The following is a 20,209-nucleotide window of genomic DNA, read 5'->3' as shown; positions in this document are numbered from 1 at the left end:
AATTATTGTATTCTTCAGTACTATGATTTCTATTTAGTACTTCTTATACTTTCTGTCTCTTCATTGAAATTCTCACTTTGTTCATGCATTGTTCTCCTGACCTCAGTGAGCATCTTTTTTTTGTTGTTTTTTGGCTGCACTGTGTGGCATACTGGATCTTGGTCCCCCAACCAGGGATCAAACCTGTGGCCCCTGAAATGGAAACACAGAATCTTCTCCACTGGACTGCCAGGGAAGTCCAGTGAGCATACTTATGACTGTTATTTTGAACTCATTTGGGTAAATCACTTACTTCTGTTTCATTAAGATCAGTTTCTAGAGATTTATCTTGTTTCTTGTTTGGAACATATTCCCCTGTTTCTTCATTTTTCTTTACTCACTGTTAGTTTTTGTACATCAGATAAATAGCTACCTCTTTCAGTCTTGTCAGAGTGGTTTTCTGTACAACATGAACTTCATCAGTCAGCTTAGCTCAAGCTCCTGGTTGTCTTTCAAACCTTTGTGATTGTTCAAGGCACCATCTTTGTTCTCAGTGGCATCCAGTAGTTTTGGGTGTGCCAAGAGCAATCAGTTTCCCAAAGGGGAAGATCGCGGTCAGCACCTAGATTTGTTGGCAGTCCCTCAGGCAGCAGCATACTGGAAAAGTATGCAGTCAAATCCTCTCCAGGGATAAACTGGGAGACAGGTATTTTGTCTGCTCCCTCTCTACTGAGCCTTGAGGGGATAGCCAATGCAAGTGATGCAAGTGCTCACAGGTGTGCCTGTTAACAACTGCTTCTTTGTGTGCTACAGTCCTGTGGGACTCATGAATGCAAACCCCATTGTCTCTCAGAGCAAGATGACCTGGGGGCCTGTCCTCAGGTGGCAGCCACAAAAGCTGGGTGCCAGGCATGTGTGCAAGCTCCTTCCAGAGAGATGCTGGTGACTTGGTTTTATCCTTGGACTGAACCAAAGGAACAAGGTAGGGGAAGTACCCACTGGCTCTTTTGGGCTCCAGAGGATCACAGTAAGCACCTAGATGTGTGCACTTTCATTATGGGTATTTTCTCAGTTGCCTCATGTATAGCAGTCACTCAGCTAATCTTGGATTTCTCTCAAAGGAAATTGCTCCTTGTGTAGCTGTACATTCAGTGTATCCATGGGAAGAGGGGAAGTCAGGAGCCTCCTATGCTGCCATCTTGGTCAAAAGATCTCAGCATTAAGTTATACTCAAAAACACAGTAATGACCGTGTTCTGGTCTACTCCAATCACCTGGTACAGGAATGAACTCAGGAAGTCAAACAGAAGAAACGTATAGGGCAAGTTACATGGGAAAGGGTATGGAGCATACATGCCCTCTCTGGGCACTCTACTCTCCTAGCATCTCCACATCTTCACTAACCCAAAAGCTCTCTGTCATGCAATATTGATTTTTTTTCTTTTTAATCATATACTTACTGACCTGGGAGATAAGTTATGCTCTCTTAGTTCTGTGAGTTTCATTTCTGTACATCATTTTTTGGCAACAAGACTTTTTAAAAGATTAGAAAATCCAATACTTAGAGCTAAGCAAACATCTTAGCTGCTCATTTGTTTTCTTAAAAAAATAAAAAAGAATAAACAGTGTCAGTTAATGAAATTAGAACACTCCCTAACACGATACACAAAAATAAACTCAGAATGGATTAAAGACCTAAAAGTAAGACCGGAAACTATGAAACTCTCAGAAGAAAACATAGGAAGAATGCTCTTTGACATAAATCACAGCAAGATCTTTTTTGACCTGCCTTCGAGAGTAGGAAATAAAAACAAAAATAAACAAATGGGACCTAATGAAACTTAAAAGCTTCCGCACAGCAAAGCAAACCATAAACAAGATGAAAAGACAACTCTCAGAATGGGAGAAAATAATTGCAAACGAATCAACAGACAAAGGATTAATCTCCAAAATATACAAACAGCTCATGCAGATCAATATTAAAAAAAAAAAACAACCCAATCAAAAAATGGGCAGAAGACCTAAATAGACATTTCTCCAAAGAAGATATACAGATGGCCAACAAACACATGAAAAGATGCTCAACATCACTAATCATTAGAGAAATGCAAATCAAAACTACAATGAGGTAACACCTCATACCAGTCAGAATGGCCATCATCAAAAAATCTACAAACAATAAATGGCTGGAGAAGGTGTGGAGAAAAGAGAACCCTTTTGCACTGTTGGTGGGAATGTAAATTGATACAGCCACTATGGAGAACAGTATGGAGGTTCCTTAAAGAACTAAAAATAGAATTACCATATGACCCAGCAATCCCACTACTGGGCATATACCCAGAGAAAACCATAACTCAAAAAGACACATGCACCCCAATGTTCATTGCAGCACTATTTACAATAGCCAGGTCATGGAAGCAACCTAAATGCCTATTGACAGACGAATGGATAAAGAAGATGTGGTGCATATATACAATGGAATATTAGCCATAAAAAAGAACAAAATTGGGTCATTTATAGAGACATGGATGGACCTAAAGACTGTCATACAGAGTGAAGTAAGTCACAAAGAGAAAACATGTATCGTATATTAACGCATATATGTAGAATCTAGAAAAATGGTACAGATGAACCTGTTTGCAAGGCAGAAATAGAGACACAGATGTAGAGAACAAACGTATGGACACCAAAGGGGGGAAAGAGGGGTGGTGGGATGAGTTGGGAGATTGGGATTGACATATACACTAACTAATACATATAAAATAGGTAACTAATGAGAACCTGCTGTATAGCACAGGGAACTCCACTTTGCTGTACAGTAGAAACTAACACAATGTTGTAAAACAACTATATGTACCCCAGTAAAATAAATAAATAAATATAAATAAAACCTAAAAGAGAAACACTGATGAAAACAAAATATATATTCTCATTGGTGGCTATTAAACTGTGTTTCAATTACTGTTTCATGTTAATACTTTTATAATAAACACTGGCAGGTTGACTCATCAGAATATGATACATAGCACTGAAGATTCATCCCAGTGTACTTAAAGGGGCTTCAGAAATGTTAGCCTGAGGCCCTATAAGCTACCTTGCAACCTTTTAGAAGCAGTACAACAAAGGAATGCAGACATTGTGAATTAAAGAGGAAAATTCCCATGAGTGTTAAAGAAATTTCTTTAGCATATGGAAGTGTATAATTCTAAGTACGAAATAGACATTTTCAAGTCTGATTCTAGCTTCCCTGAATGTGTTCCTTTCTCTCTCAGCATTTGTCAAATGTATTTGAAGTTCATTCAAGCCACTTGGGTTGCATTTTGAAAGTGGCTCATGGAAATTTAAGCAGACAGTATCCATTAACATTAATGGACTTCCTCAGGCAAAATTCCCCCATACTGGGCTCAATATTAACCTCAGTATGAGGTTAGATTTTACCAAATATTTAGAGAATACTCAATTCTTTAAAAGTATCCAAAATGCTATGTCAGTAACAGAAATCCAGTTAACTATGTAAAATTCAAGCAGCACAGCCCCTAGATGTGAAGGTTAGATCCATGATTTGTGAAGATTCCCACCAGAATTGATTGATACATTTTTCTCACTGCATTTCTTTTGTTCCAATGGGGTTTATAGGCACAGCGCTTGTTGTCCAGTGGGACCACGTACATCTCCAGGATAATTACAACCTGGGAAGCTTCACATTCCAAGCAACCCTCCTCATGGATGGACGCATCATCTTCGGATATAAGGAAGTAAGTAATGTACTGATAATCTCCTTCCCTATTGACTTGACCTCTCTATCTTTTCCTCCAAGTGTCAAGAAAAGGACATTTTACAGTCATGAACCTCAGATCATTTTCTCACCTCTTGGTTTCTTTTGCTTTATTGAAAAAAATACAATTTTTAAAATCTACCGAGGAGCACTAATTGTTAATTCTTTGGGTTTTGTTTTATTTTGCATTCTGATATCCTTGGCATTCTGACCCATGAGTTTCAAAAAATTATTAAATAATTATATTCTTGTGGTAGTATAATGAAATACCTCTAAGAAAAAATATTTCCAATTTGGAAGGATTTTCATCTAAATCTGATTACTTATATTTATACTATTTATTTGTTTTTGCCTTGTCAACTTCTTTGACATTTTTTGGCTATAATTTCAAAAGTGTTAATAGACATGAAGTCTTGTGTGGCTCAATGACCCAATACTGAAAGTATTCCACGACAGCTGAGTCCACAATCCCTTTGGCCAATGTTTATTGCCACCTGATAGGAAAGATTAATTAGAGATCAAAGTGACAGAATAAAGAAATTTAAACTTAGTTTGTTTCATTTTACCAAATTGACAGGGAATGGAAATTGACTAAATTGTAGCCTTTAATTTACAGAACGTCTAAATTAGAATAATAGCATGTTTGGCTTAAAACTCTATTGACAGTGTAATTAAGGTCTATTAGACAACCTAAACTTTGGGGGAAGAAAATAAAGAATATAAGAATAATATATCAGATGTGATGTTTTAGGCAGTCAGTAGTCACAATGTGAATTGATAATGGGCATTATTAACCCATGGATTAATGGGTATTTATAATACAGACTCAACATCTTATTTTCAATTGAAGGGTTATTTTTCCCTTGGGAAATGAATCCCTGCCTATTAAAAAGATGCTGACAATTTAAAAAGGATTCACTTTGGTCATGTCTTCTGAAATCTATCTTTTCTATAAAGTGAGGGATGGTTGTATTTCAACTCAATAGGCCAACTTTTGGAAATCTCATAACCATGTTATATGTTTCCACTCTTTTGAAGAATTCTTCCGTGTGGAATTAATCATTTACTTGGGGCAATAGTATACACAGAATATAATGTAAGATCCGTTCTGCTTGGTGCTTCCTTATCCAGAGCTATGTTTTGGTATCATAGCCCACCATATCCTTATATCACACTCCCTGGAAGCTGAGACAATATTGCTCAAAGGAACTCATTCTAGTTTTCATTATAATCTAGTGTATTGCTGGGACTGCAGAATGATGTTATGGAATATTATTTTCAACATTTTAACCAACAGTGGTAAAATTTCTGGAAAGAGGCAGAGTCAGTAAGTCTAGAATCTAAAATCTCACTAATTGTAGGCTTTGTCAAAACAGAGGTTTGTGTTCTTATTGTGGTCTCTCTCACTAGTCTTTATTATCAAAATTGTCATCTTTATTTATACTGTTCTCAATGGGTGTCTCACATTGCAGAGTCACAGTTTATTTTTCCTACTCTCTCTTTGTAGTGAGGTTGGTATTTTTAAAATGTCCTTTTCTTTTCTTTATTTAATCAAAGAGAAATTTTCCATTATGGTTTTCCTGTTTTGTCATGAGAATATTAAGCTGACAGGCGATTTTAACACTTTCTTAATATTTCCAGACTATCAGTCCTTCTGAATTTAGAGTTCTAAAGAAATCATACTTTATTATTTGCCTCTCTGTCCTGGTTAAAAAATGGTTACTTATTTCCTATTCTACCTCTTTGCTTCCTGATAACTGTCATGTATTTTATTTTGCTGAGGCAAATTTCTATTTGTAAAATTTGCCACAATAAGGATCCCCATGCATTTGAGGTGAGAGCTAGGTGCTCCTGGCCTTTCTAGAAAAATATTTATAATTTCAATTACATAAGTATTATGTAATTGATGTATTATCATTACATAATGTATTATCCTTGACAAAGTGCTTTCACATACGTTATAGTTTTCAATTCTTCAATAGTAACTTATATTCTTAATATTCTTAGCCTTTTACAAAGGCACTGGCACATAAAAGGTGTTTAATAAATGTGTGTGGCTTAATTATGGAGTTAGATCATACACAATTTATCTTTATTTTATCTTTATCTTTATTTATTTTATAGCTAAGCAGACAATCAGAAAGGTTAAATGACATGCTTGAGTTTACAGAGCTAGTTAAGGACAAATCCAGAACAAAAAACCTTAATGTGGTGACCCCAAAATACCTCAACATTTTTTTCTTTCCCAAAGGAGATTATGTAAAACAAGTCACAGATCTATTTCTCATTTGTGTTTTTCCAATACATATTTGTTACTGTTTGGTGTTTAGTAATCTTTTTATATCACTCCCGTATATTACACAATTACAGTCCCATAAAGTCAGGAGAAGTATTCCTAATTAAGCTATAGAGCTAATGAAATTGTAAGAACCTAAGAATATAAGGAGTATAATTTTGTATTCCTATTCAGATTAAATATACCGAAGCAAAGTTATAGGTCGGAAGGTAAGTGCAGTTCTTACTCTAATTAGTTGCTTTTAACTGATTAATGCCAGCTTTGTTTTATTTTATTATATTTTACATGAGTGAGAAGAAAAATTCTGATTTATTCAGAAACTACTAATAATTTTACTCAACATGGAAGAAAATTAGTATTTCATTGAATAAATTTTTGACACAAATTTCACTTTTATTACCCTCAAATGATTTATTCCAGTAGTTAATTATGTTTCTCTTAGTAACTCTTTTTTTTTTTTTTTTTTTTTTTTTTTGCGGTATGCGGGCCTCTCACCGTTGTGGCCTCTCCCGTTGCGGAGCACAGGCTCCGGACGCGCAGGCTCAGCGGCCATGGCTCACGGGCCCAGCCGCTCCGCAGCATGTGGGATCTTCCCAGACCGGGGCACAAACCCGCGTCCCCTGCATCAGCAGACAGACTCTCAACCACTGCACCACCAGGGAAGCCCCTCTCTTAGTAACTGTTAATGTGCCAACTGCCCATACTAACCACTCAGATGACCTCCAGTTCTGTCATGTTCCGTATGTAGTCATGTCTCCAGCAGCATAATTTTTCACAGTGCAGACTGTGATAAATAATGATCAGTAAATTAGGAAATACATTTGTACTTATAACAATCTTAATGAGATTGAGATAGGGCAGTTACTACTGCTGTTTGAAATAAGAGTAAATACAGATTTGTTCAAAGAATTTAATGATCCTTCACAAAGTCAGAGTGTTCTCCTAACCATACTGGTGAGAGAAGTAGTGGGGACACAGATTCCTTTAAATAATTAAGTTACCTCTCCCAAGTTTATAGCTCTTTATTATTCAACCAAAGATTTGAAATTATGTTTTAAGTTATAGGCCCTTATTGCTACACAGCTGTTTATTTTAGTTAATTTCAAAGATACAGTTTACTTAGGATGGAAGTCAAAACACAAAAAACATATTGTTTTTTTCAAAAGTTTCCTCTCAAATTATCAACCATTCACTTTAATGCATTTTTCAGTTTCAGGGTATCCATTTGTTTCTTTTGCATAGATTTAATTACCTAATGAAATTAACCATCTTGTCATCTATATTCTTAAATATATTAATAACAGTTCTTTTAAAGTTTATAGCTAACTCTAATATCTAGATTTCCTATGGGTCTGTTTCTATCATCTCTTTTTTACTTTGTTTCTTTTTCTGTAGATTTTCATTCACTGGTCATGTCTCCTTGCATGTTAGGTAATTTTTGATCAAATGTTGGGCATTGTTTACAAAATAGTAAAGAGATGCTTTGAGGTTGTGGATGATATTTTCTTCTTCGAGGAAGGGTTTACTCTTTTTGTTAGGCAGTTAGGAGGGAACAGATTACTTACTACTGAGCAGGACTAAGCTCATTCACAGTTGAGCATTGGCCCTTATAAAAACTGGTATATTTCTGGTTAGCCCTTCTTAGAATGTAGTCCTTCAGGAATCTCCCCATAACGCCTGGGTAATTACTATGGACCTTTTGCCTTAGTGCTCCTGAACTCTGTGTTTTCCACAACTCCATGAGACTGCCTGAAGTTCTGTTCAAATTTTCTGTCTCTAAATCTGGCCCATTAATTGTCAAATGCCTTGAAGGGAAAGCAGTGTTGGTTTCACCTCTGTGATTTCCTTTCTTTGGAATCTTGGCTTTTCAGGTCCTTGTTCTTTGACAGCCACCTGATGCCTTCAACAGATGCTTTTCATATGTTTTTTATCTTTCCTGCTTGGTCTCAGTAGTAGAAATGATGGCCTTATACAAGTTTGTCTGCCATAACCAGAAGCCCCATTCATTTTTAAAAGCAACCTCCAAATTTGTAAAATCTAACATTTATTGAGCTCTTCATATATGCTAGGCAGTGACCGACATGCTTAAAATTTGTCTCATATTATTCTCACAAAAACTAAGAGGTTGTCACTTTTATCATTTACAGAGAAGGAACCCAAAACACCCAGAGAGGTTAAGTAACTTTCCCAAAATTATGAAACAAAGATTCATCCAAGGGAATATGACTCCAGAGCCCATAGGCCCAACCACTGTACCTTAGTGCCTCCCTACAAGCTTCCTTTTCAAGAAATGGCTGTATTGCTTTATTCACTTTGATATCCCTGACAGTCTTTCCTGGTTAGTCATTATTGTAGTGTAACTCAGCCACTTGAGAGCACAGGTAAGAATGGTTTGCCTTTCCACAGCACTTATTTTATTAATTTTTTTTAAAAAGTGAAAAGAAGTTGTGCATAAGTAAAAATAATAGTAAAAACATATGTCCTTTCTTAGATAAATGGAATTTGGAAAAATCAAATTCCCGTTTCCTATTCTGTTAATAAAAATAACTAGCTGTCATCCTAGAAACCAGATTCTTTATATTATTTTAAGTTACCATTGAATAGTGATGATTGTTTGCTTATTACAATATAGACCTGAAATTCTTGGTCTCTTGATCATGTAACAAGGAAACTACCTTTTCACAAGAAAGATGTGATTCCAAACACATTAGAGACTTGGAATCAAATTTCTTATATTTCTTGATGCTGCCTATCCTAGTATACTATCATATATTAAAAGTTGCATTTCCTCTGACTTGTTTCATCTCTCTTCTCCTATTATATTTTGAATTTATTGTTACTTTAGATACAGACTCAGGAAGGATGTGATTCATTTTGTGTCTATTGGAAATTTGATTAATTGTTTTCACCAGTTCATGGGAGGTACAGAGTGGTCATCAGTTTGAGACAATACAATTAAAAAGTTACGTAATCCTTCTACATGGCCACAGGGGAACTCATAGAGAATACATATCTCACCTGAGAGTCAGCCCACTTTATCCATTTTCTTGGTTGATTACCTTACAATCTCCTTCAGCAGCAAATTTTAGAGGAGGTCTGTATAGAGGAACTTTATTGTTTATTAAGTAAAATTACTTTTTAATTACTTCTACCATTTAATCCTAATGTTCCTTAGTGTAACATTTACTGTTTCTGTGGAAGAATGCATAGTTAATAAATCACCATTGCCAATTGGTTGTAGGTTTAACTGTCACCCTAAATGCATTTTTAAAATTTATTTGAAGACTGTTTCTCTTGTTTAAACTGTAATGATCCTTCATTCATGGTAATCATCCTGAAAGCGTTAAAAGATGAACACTTGCTGAACTTGTAAAATTTATAGAAAAAAATAATTCAAGGGAGTAAGAGAAAACCAAAAAGAACTGAACAGTGAAACAACTGACATTTAGATATGAAGTGATTTGCCTTTATGGCTATTGCTGTATATGTGAGAATGTTTAACATGTGTTAAAATAATATATATGCATCCAAGAAACTATATATATATATATGAAATTTAAATAAAATTTATTTAACAAATGTATAAGATTGAGAAAACCCAGATGACATGAAATGCTAATTATAAACTCTCAAGAAATAATTCCATAACTGAGAACATGTCTCTGCAGAGGAAAGCAAAGCAAAATGGCTCTTTAATAAATTAAGTAAATGTCTCTCAAATTGTGTGTTTTCTAAATTGAGCATTTCCCAGAATGTGCTTTTCCCAATGCCTATTAGCAATGAAAGGCTCTGAGAAGAACAGCCACAAAGGTAAATTAACTTCATTTAACCCAGAGCTGATCAAACTTTTTTGACCTGGGAATGCATTTTTCATGGAACATCTATTACCACCACCCAGGAAGGTGTGGGGAATGTTGAATTAAAAAAACAATTCATGTGGTGCAGCCACTATGGAGAACAATATGGAGGTTCCTCAAAAAACTAAAAATAGGGCTTCCCTGGTGGCGCAGCGGTTGAGAGTCTGCCTGCCGAGGCAGGGGACAAGGGTTCGTGCCCCGGTCCGGGAAGATCCCACATGCCGCGGAGCGGCTGGGCCCGTGAGCCATGGCCACTGAGCCTGCGCGTCCGGAGCCTGTGCTCCGCAACGGGAGGGGCCGCAACAGTGAGAGGCCTGCGTATCACAAAAAAAAAAAAAAAAAACTAAAAATAGGGGCTTCCCTGGTGGCGCAGTGGTTGGGGGTCTGCCTGCCGATGCAGGGGACGCGGGTTCGTGCCCCGGTCCAGGAGGATCCCGCGTGCCGCAGAGCGGCTGGGCCCGTGAGCCATGGCCGCTGAGCCTGCGTGTCCGGAGCCTGTGCTCCTCAGTGGGAGAGGCCGCAGCAGTGAGAGGCCCGCGTACTGCAAAGGAAAAAAAAAAAAAAAAACTAAAAATAGAGTTGCCATTTGATCCAGCAATCCCACTCCTGAACATATATCCAAACAAAACTATAATTCAAAAAGATATATGCACCCTTATGTTTATTGCAGCACTATTTACAATAGCCAAGACATGAAAGCAACCTAAATGTCCATCAGCAGATGAATGGATAAAGAAGATGTGGTACATGTATACAATGGAATACTACTCAGCCATAAAAAAGAATGAAATAATGCCATTTGCAGCAACATGGATGCAACTAGAGATTATCATACTAAGTAAAGTAAGTCAGACAGAGAAAGACAAATACCATATGATGTCACTTACATGTGGAATCTAAAGTATGACACAAATGAACTTATCAACAAATCAGAAACAGACTCACAGACATAGAGAACAGACTTGTGGTTGCCAAGGGGGAGGGTGTGTGGGGGAGGGAAAGATTGGGAGTTTGGGATTAGCAGGTCTAAACTATTATGTATAGAATGGATAAACAACAAGATCCTACTGTGTGGCGCAGGGAGCTATATTCAGTATCCTGTGATAGGCTGTGATGGAGGGGAGTGTGAGAAAGAATATATGTGTGTATAGCGGAATCACTTAGCTGTACAGCCAGGATTAGCATGGCATTGTGAATCAACTACACTTCAATAAAATTTTTTTAAAAAAAGAAAGAATTCTCAAAAAAATGTAGACACAGATGATTTTATATCTTAGCACTTCCCTGTATTTTAAGTACATAAAGTATAAAGTTGTATCTACGTGGCTTTATTTAGGATCTAACTCATTTGCATTTGCACTTTTTTGTTATCTTACATATTAAACTCCCAACATTTTAATTTTCTTTTATTTCCCATAGTGTAAGAATATGATAAATTGAACCCGTTCTCCCTTTATAATGTTGTGAGTGAAAATAAATAAATAAAGTAGCAAGGAAGCAAGATCAATAATCTAGAAGAAATAATTGTAGAAACAGAAATCTTGTTCTAATGCTGGCCCTGCCCCTAGCAGGTTATGTTGTCCTTGGACAAGGTATTTGATCTTCCTGGGTACGTTTTCTCCTTCCAAGCCCCACTTCCATTTAAGCTTTGTGGTGATGTGGAGAGGTTTGTTCTACACGATGCTCCTGCCGGTATAGACCATATCCAGTCCCTGCTCTGAGGATTCCAGGATCAAAGAGCTAATTTATCCCTAAGGCAAAAGGCCTCGTACTTTCCCCATGTCTCCCCAAACCCAGGGTGCAGTTTCCTAATCCCGTTCCTCTTCCCAGCCGTGTTTAGGCAAGTTCCCTTTTGTAGCCATAGTCGCAGATAAAGTCCCCATTATGGTTTTGACTGTCTTGAGCCACGTTGCACAGGCTTCTTCAGGGGGCTCCCGCCTCACTATATTCTTTTATATGATGCTCCCACTCTAGTTTGTCAGTTCAGTACTGGGCAGTCCCTATATTAAAAGAGGGAGCTATTTTTACTTACCAACTTCATGCTGTTGTCTCCTTCCAGATTTTCTATGGGGTACGATTGTGGAGATGGGGGTAAGAGGAATGTTAGATTATATCTTTAACGTATGGCTCGCCTTTGCTTTCATGCCATCAAGTAAGTGCATTGCTCAATACCTGGCATATGAAAAGAGTTCAGAATCTAAAAGCTAGAAAGGGATTCAAATAATCGTGCGAAATGTTAACGATATTCAGGGAAGCAAATGGATGTTTTTATAATGTCAAATTTAACTGAAAGCGCTTCTATTCAAATGTAGTTTTCAGACAACTAAGCACTAATACTCAGGGCTTTATGCGTTGCTTTGAGCATGACTTTTTAAAACTGGACGCCCTACTGAGTAAGGAGAAGCCTGATCAGACATTTAAGGGAGATAAGGTAGGAACTTAAGGGTTAAGTGAAGGTAAGAGTGGTTAAAATTTTAAGCTTTGGGGTTTTTTTAATGTATATATATTAAGCTATTAGACATCACATTGCTGATTAGCGAGTTAACAAAAATGAGTTTAGACTAATTCTTCTCCAGTTGCGTCTGATAGGCATATGATTCATACTTGGGAGCACATACTCTGCAATCAAACCCTTGCTGACATGCTGCGCTGCCTATTAGATAGATAGCCGGGCCATAACGGAAACGAATGAATGTTTTGGCAAGGTTTGCAGGGCAGAACAGAGAGAAAAATAAAATTCTATTCCCTGCGACTCAAGCAGCATGCTGTTATCCCCTTAACTGTTTTAGAGACAGACGTTCATGTTTTCGGTATTGTGTCAGGCCCTTGTGTGCTGGAGAATACCACAGCACGGAAAAGAGAACAACTTTTGTATTTGAATCTTCCTCCAAAGGCCAGTGTGCTCTGCCCTACCTTTACTGACTCCTAATATCATTTCCTACATTAATTTTGTCTAGTTATTCCAACTCTTTTCTGTCGCTATACTTCATTTGCTTACTGTATCATTTATAGAAAAAAATTATACTTACTTAAATAACAAACTTATCTGTGTCTTGTGAAATGGAAGGAAAATTAAAACACCTTAAAGAAAAGAGTTTATAAATGCTTATGTAAGCTGAAATGGAAGCATATTTTAACTGGCGTTAATGCTCCTTTTCTATATCTATCCTGTGGAATGAATCTAATTGTAAAACTCATTCTCAGAAATTTATGATTCATTACAAATCATACAGAGGCCGAGTGAAGATTTAGCTTTGCTTTAATTATAAAAAGGCAAGTATTATAGGCATTTGAAAATAATGAACTACATTTTTTTTTAAAGCTTGTGTAGTTCAGAGTTTGTATTATTTCAGATTGGCTTCCTGACATCCCCAGGAACTAACTTAGGAGACATTTTAAGGATGAATATAAATTTGTAGATAGGATAAAGGGTAGCTTCCATAAGCAGAGCTTTCAGAGTTTTTGTACTTGGGCATCATCCTTCATCCCTGCTTCTCTGACTTGGGTACTTATCCAATACAGAGTCCTTTATAGACTAGGGGACTGTGACACTATGACAGATCCTTTCTTGCACATTTTTGGCTCTGATTCTAGATAGTTTATTTATATACATACACACAATTGCTTTGTTGATGTTAGTCAAAAAATAGTTCATGTTAAATGTGGTTTTAGCAGTGCTCCTGATTCAGCCTAACAAACGGCCTGTCATTATAAACTGTCGTGGGAACCTGCAGTCTGGCTCACAGAGAGCTCACACAGCCCAGTTACTTGGCTGCAGTAAGTGTGAGTGGATGAACCATCCTTACGCTGAACAACCCCACGCCTTTGAGGTTTTGAGGTAAAAAGATAACAGCCCAAGAAGGCAAAGTGAAAAAGATAGGACAGTATCAGGTGGAGAGAGGCAGACATGTTCTTGAAAGAAATCTAAGAGAAAGCCTGGACTTTGCCTTGTTAATCTTTTGCCAAATTAAGCATTTAATTCAATTGGCCAAAGTGTTTTTTTTTCTAAACCTGATATGTAATCATTTTATCAAAGGTTTGGGTGGCTTCTAGGAAAATGTAGGGAATCAAAAGCTTCTTGTACATTTTCATGTTAATATTTAATCAGGATAAAATACCAGAGTTTTAGAAATTCTATGCTTTTATTCATGAACTCTATAAAATTTGGAAGAAAAGCATTTGAGGCCAGTGGTATTGCCATCATCCTTTTCCACTGCTTCCTGCCCTGGTCTCCTCCATCTCTGGATGCTTCAGTACACACCATCCTCATAGCCAGCAATGGAAATGAACCCTGAAGGTGTGCAACAACATGCTGGCTCCGATGAAAAGCTCAACTCCATTTTTCCTGCTATTAAGACCAAAAGTCTTGGTGACACTGTTGACTCTCTTCTTTTTCTCACTCTCCTTAAATCCATGGCGTATTCGTCCAGAATCATCTTCCTGTCGCTCCAGCTCTTATACTTATCACTTATCTAGTGTACTCCAAGCCACCCATTTCTCATCTGCAAAATGGTGATACCCTTCTAACTAGTTTCTCTGTCTCCCTTTTCCCCCTCCAGTCCAGATTACACATCAGTTACTGTGATCTTTTTCAGATGTAAGGGGATGTCCTTCCTCTGTTCAAGACGGTTTAACCCTTCCCCATACAACTTGGAATAAAATCCAGAGTCATTGCCGTGGCTGGCAGGGAATACATGCTCCCTCTGATCTGTCGTCACTGCGTCCCATCTCCTTCAGCACTCTTACTTACTCCCTCTGCTCCAGTGATAACCTTTTATTTCCTAAAAGACAGCAAAAGCAATTCAAACAAGGCCTTTGCATGTACTGGTCTCTCTACAGAGCTGTTCCCCAAATCTCCATATGGCAGGTTCTCCTACTACAGAAAAGTCACATTATCACAGAAACCTTCTGTGACTCCTTCTCTTAAAGAGGCCCCCATCCCTCGCTGTATCTTCCCCATGATTTCATTTCCTCCTTGGCACTTACCACCTCCTGGCATACTGTATTTTTTATGTTCACTTGTCTTCGTGTCAGTCTCTACTCTCTAGAATGTAAGCTCTATGAGAGCAGGGGCTTTTTTGTTTTCTCCTGCAATTCCAGTGCCTACAATAATACAGAGAAAATGTTCAATTAATATCTGATAAATATTATGAATGAATTCACCCTTATAATTTTTTTGGATCATTATTAACAATGTACTTGGTGAAGCTTGGGAAAATCTAGATCATTCAGTAGAATTAAATCATTGAATTTGAGGTTTGAAAGAGTCCTTACAGGTCATCTACTGTCTTCCTAGAGGGTTGGCCAATTTACAATAAGATTATTTTCAGTGGACAAAAAACTCTCTACATTGTTAGGTTACCCATTTTGATTTTGCATGGATTTACCTTAAGTTAAATGAATCTAAATCTGGGTAAATTATACACCTTGGTCTTCATTTTTGGAATCCACAGGGAAAAGAATAAACTAGAAAATAAAAAGATACAGAAGAGTGAAAAAAAAGATGCAGAAAATGCATCTTTTTAATGGACCTTTCCAATATTTCAAGTTTAATTGTACCTAAAGAGATATTTATCTGATTCCCAGAAACCTAGGAGGAAGAATGCTACTTCATTTTCTATAGAGACACCCAGAGACGTTTGTATTGGCTATTAGAGCTTTAGTAGAGAATGCATTGGTTAGTATTGCTATGTAACAAATCACCCCAAAATGTAGTGGCCTAAACAACTCTATTTCTTATTTCTCACGAGGTATAAGACTCTGCTGATCTCAGCTGGGCTCACTCATGTGTCAGTTGTTAGCTGGTGGATTGGCTAGGGGCTAGTTGTTCAACGATGACCTCTGCTAGAAAGAAAACATTCCTCCACATGTCTCTCATAGATCTTCAGCAGGGTATATTCTCATGGCAGTGGCAGAAGTCCCAGAAAGGAGGTGGAAATGTACAAGCACCTTTTCAAGCCTCTCTTCTGCTTCAAGTTTGCTGTTGTCTTCTTTTGCCATATTACTGAGGCAGAGGCAGAATGGCAGAGGACCACCAAGTGAGACGGCAGAGTGTGGATAAAAAGAGACCATGGACTGAGGCCATTAGTGCAGTCAATGTACCACAGATCAAATGCACAGGAGGAGAGAGTTTGACTTAGAGATAAAATATAAAGGAAGGGAGTGAAAAGAAGAAAAGAGATGGAGAAAACAAAATAAAAATAAAAGATGGCTAGATAAGGGAAGAGATAAAGAGAGATAGAAGAGTTGGGGTAGATAGTGTGAAGAGAAGAGAAGCTAGGATGTCTGCAGATCCAAGACATGTGACCTGAAAAACAAGCTCTCATATGATAATGTAATATTCATAACAATATAATAGAATTTTCCAGTTGACAACAATATAAACTCAAGCTCTGCTTTGAGTATGGGAAAGAAGAAGTACAATTAATTACCACAGAATTATCTGGTAAAATATTTCCTACCTTGCAGGGGAAAACTGCAGTCATAGATGTTGTAAGAATGAAAGCAAGTAACAAATCCAGTAGCAAAGCTTTCGTACTTACTCCTAAGCAGGCATCTACTAATGATGCTGTTTAAAAATTATGAGCTTGTCTTATTAGGATATACAAAATATAACTTGAATTGGAAATTTTTTCTGTGGCTTTCTATCCCTTTGCCTTTTCTTCTTTCACTGTAAGTCTGTCTTAAATATAAATTGCACTTATATTAGCATTCTTCAACATGGAGTATAAACTGGGTAATAATATAATGTACCCTAAGAAAAGGGATTACATACATTGATACTGAGTATGGCTTAGCAATTACCATAAATAAATTATATCAGAGTTTCATTTAGTAAATGAACTTTTAGGGACAAAAATCTTGGTTTTCCTTCTTTTTTTAAAATTTACTTATTTTGTTTATTTATTTTTGGCTGCGTTGGGTCTTTGTTGCTGCGCCCAGGCTTTCTCTAGTTGCGGAGAGTGGGGACTACTCGTTGCGGTGCGCGGGCTTCTCATTGCGGTGGCTTCTCTTGTTGCGGAGCATGGGCTGTAGGCACACAGGCTTCAGTAGTTGTGGTGCGTGGGCTCAGTAGTTGTGGCTCGCAGGCTCTAGAGTGCAGGCTTAGTAGTTGTGGCACATGGGCTTAGTTGCTCTGCAACATGTGGGATCTTCCTGGGCCAGGGATCGAACCTGTGTCCCCTGCATTGGCAGGCAGATTCTTAACCACTGCAACACCAGGGAAGTCCCCTATTTTCCTTCTTTTTTATTGCCACGCTGTTTATTATGGCTTATACAACCATGTCTGATGTAATATGATCTTTAATGAATTACCCACAGATGGCCCACAATCTGCTTATTCTACTTAAAAGATTTGTTCGTGCATTTATCCTTCCATATTGTTTCTTGTCCCTTTATGTATTGAAGATGTTTTCATCCCCATTTTCATTTCTATAAAACTGGTAGTAAAGATAGTAATCATACCTCCAATGATTCTTTTCTAAATCTAGAAAAAGCAGCTCCAAGGGTTTGTCTCATTTATAACTGTTGTATCATGTTTAATATAGTCTCAGTGTGTCCTAATTTTTTAAAACTGTACACATTATAAATGTCTATAATATGCAGATTTGGGCTCTATTGAGGTTTAAATTTAGGAAATATGACCTTGAACTGACCCATAATAATTCATAAGTTTTCCATATGAGTTTTAACCAGAATAGTGAAGTTCATCCATTAAGAAACAATTGCCAAATTTCGCTATATATTAATCAACGATGATATTGTTACATATATATTTATATATATTTAGGAATGCACTTATTATCTTTCTCTAGATTTTATATCTATAAGGCCACTTGTAAACAAGGGTTTTTTAAAACTATGAAAATGAATATATAATAGAGTCTTTGGGGAAAACAAATAGTACAAAAAGAATCTCTATCTCTGTAATGATAGTCCGCACTACGTGCATTCATGGTGTGCCTGTATGTGTGAGAAGTTTTCAGTATTCAGCATCAGTTAGATTCTCTGAGAATCTGTTACTTTCATCATCAAGTAGCCCTGTCTGTAGGACCAGGAACTCTCTTGTCACTTTAACCCATCTAATAGCACTAAACAGATGTTATTTTTAGGTATTGTATGTTTTTCTTCTCTAATGTTTCCTGCTCTCTCTCTTCCTTCATCTCCATAATCAAATTTTATCCATTAAACAAGATGGTCGCATTCCCCACACCTACCCCAAATGAAATTCAAATCTAACTCACAGCAATCTGCTTTTTCTTTTCCAGATTCCTGTCTTGGTCACACAGATAAGTTCGACCAATCACCCAGTGAAAGTGGGGCTGTCAGATGCATTTGTCGTTGTCCACAGGATCCAACAAATTCCCAGTATGTAGAAGAAGGGTAATGGCAGAGTCTGAGCCTGCTGTGGGGTAAATTTAAAGGAGATTGATCTAGGGCAGATGTGACTCTTTGAACAATCGAATCACTTAGCTAATTGCTGCTTGTTAATTATATTGTTTGGCTTGTAAGTCTTTTTGGCATTTGCTATCTCTCTGTTAGTGTTGAACTAATAATTTAGGTGAAGTGAAGTTAAATAGCCAAGCCAAGAGAATTTGGATTCTTTGGAATAGTTAGCTTGGTTGTGCAGATATATTTCTTTTATTAATAGGAAGAGGAACATAAAAGAGTGACAGATCATTTGATTGATAGATGTATGATTGTTTATTTCATTTAAATAAATTTATCAGCAAAAGAACAGCCTTGTACCGTTTCATGTTTAACATGTTTGTATAAAACTGTTTGAGAGTCTAAAGGAAGATTTTCAAAAAGTATAAACTGAGGTTAAAAAAATCTTGATGGAGCCATACCTACCACACAATATATTTTATTTTCTTTGTTTAAATCATTTTTGCCTATCTAATCTAGTTTACATTTGTAGAATAAAAACATATATGTTACTTTGGGCATCTGTTCCTTGTATTAGAAATCCAAATTGTAACTGCTGATCATGTAAATAGCCCTCTTTTGAAAGCTTCTGTTTTTTAAAACCTCCTTCTAGTTCAAGAACAGCCCTGAGGGTTGCTTGGGTATGTTAGTACCACAGGTGACTGTTTGTGTCCCAGATGTACTTATGTAAAGCAAGAGGTTATGATACATCTCAAGATTAGATCATTCCTTTCCCTTTTGCTCAAAGTTCTTGAGCAAAATTCTTTATTTCATTATAGTGGTAGACTTAATTTATCACATGCATATGCTGTTTGGTCTTGACTTGAACTAATTCTGTTTATGTCACCTCAAATATAGAAAGTAAATGACGTGGAAATCAGACTTTTCAGAGCAGAGGATTGGCTGGAAACATTATAGGGGTTATCTTACAATTACGGTTTAGAATGACATTCATATGTGGCAGTTCTGTTTGGTGAAGACCGTGAATCTTCCATGGCTGTTTCTCCTTATTAGCTGAGAATTTGCGGGAGGTAATATTCCAGCCACCTGTTAAATCAAGGCAGATTTTCCAGAAACAAACCTGTACTGTGAACAAAGCAGAGATATATCCTTATGTGTAGGCAACATAAAGACATCCTGACAGAACTCTTAGTCAAGAGGCTGAACCCTGGGAGAGGCCAAGTTGACTTCTGTGTGAGGAGGAATGTTCTCACATTCTTCCTTTCAGAGGAGTTAGTCAAGCATGACCTGAGTCAATTACTGCACAAGTAAAAGAATTGCTAGTTTTAGTTTATTTGTGGCTTCTTTCATCCCAGAAAGAATTTTATTTGCAGCTTCCTCAGAAGGCATCTTGGCCCACATTGACGTGCTGATATATTATTGTTTAGAGAAAAAGACCCACCAACGTACAAAAAAAATTTTTTTACAAATGTATTGTAATATTCAAGTGTTGTGTCAGAACTGAGACATGATAAAATTGTACTCAGACTTCAGAGTCCCAAAATGCAATTTTGCACCCCTTGTTATATTGTAACAGGGTGACCATTATGTTTAGAGGGGAAAATATCCTTCTCAAATATAAATTTCACTGAATAAGTTGGCAAAATTAATATGAATTTTGAGAACAAATTATGTCTAAAGTTTGGGAGTCAGCATTAATCTAAAGAAAGTACTCAAGCTTTGAGTTCAGGGAGAAGCTTCTCACAGGCAGGCTATGTGATGGAGTGACATTTACATTTCCTGTTGACCTCACTGTCACCTTGAGAAAATTTGCCAGGAAGGAATGGAAGTCCTGAGTTTCTAATCTACTCATCCCTGCCATTAGATGGGACTGTATTTCAGCAAGAACACTGGAATTGATGTGTTCTACTTAAAA

The 20,209-nt window shown here is 37.1% G+C and overlaps 1 protein-coding gene across 8 annotated transcripts in view; it reads left to right on the top strand.

Annotated features, from left to right (window-relative positions):
• Nucleotides 1–20,209, top strand: part of PLXDC2 (plexin domain containing 2) — a 416,746-nt gene that overhangs the window by 277,814 nt on the left and 118,723 nt on the right. For all 8 annotated transcript variants that reach the window (XR_016391880.1, XM_089906450.1, XM_022580461.3 and 5 more), the window contains exons 6-7: nt 3,615–3,733; nt 18,174–18,273. Coding sequence is in view for 7 of the 8 variants with exons in the window: in XM_089906450.1 (XP_089762576.1) it covers nt 3,615–3,733; nt 18,174–18,273 (219 nt within the window). In the remaining variant the exon portion in view is untranslated. The remainder of the gene's footprint in view (nt 1–3,614; nt 3,734–18,173; nt 18,274–20,209) is intronic.

This window comes from Delphinapterus leucas, chromosome 2 (assembly GCF_059928025.1).
Source record: "Delphinapterus leucas isolate spDelLeu-1000000601 "Yukka" chromosome 2, BTC_Dleu_Yukka2, whole genome shotgun sequence".
Taxonomy (NCBI): Eukaryota; Metazoa; Chordata; class Mammalia; order Artiodactyla; family Monodontidae; genus Delphinapterus; species Delphinapterus leucas.
The sequence above is the reverse complement of the archived record's forward strand: the minus strand, read 5'-3'. Positions and strand labels throughout refer to the sequence as shown.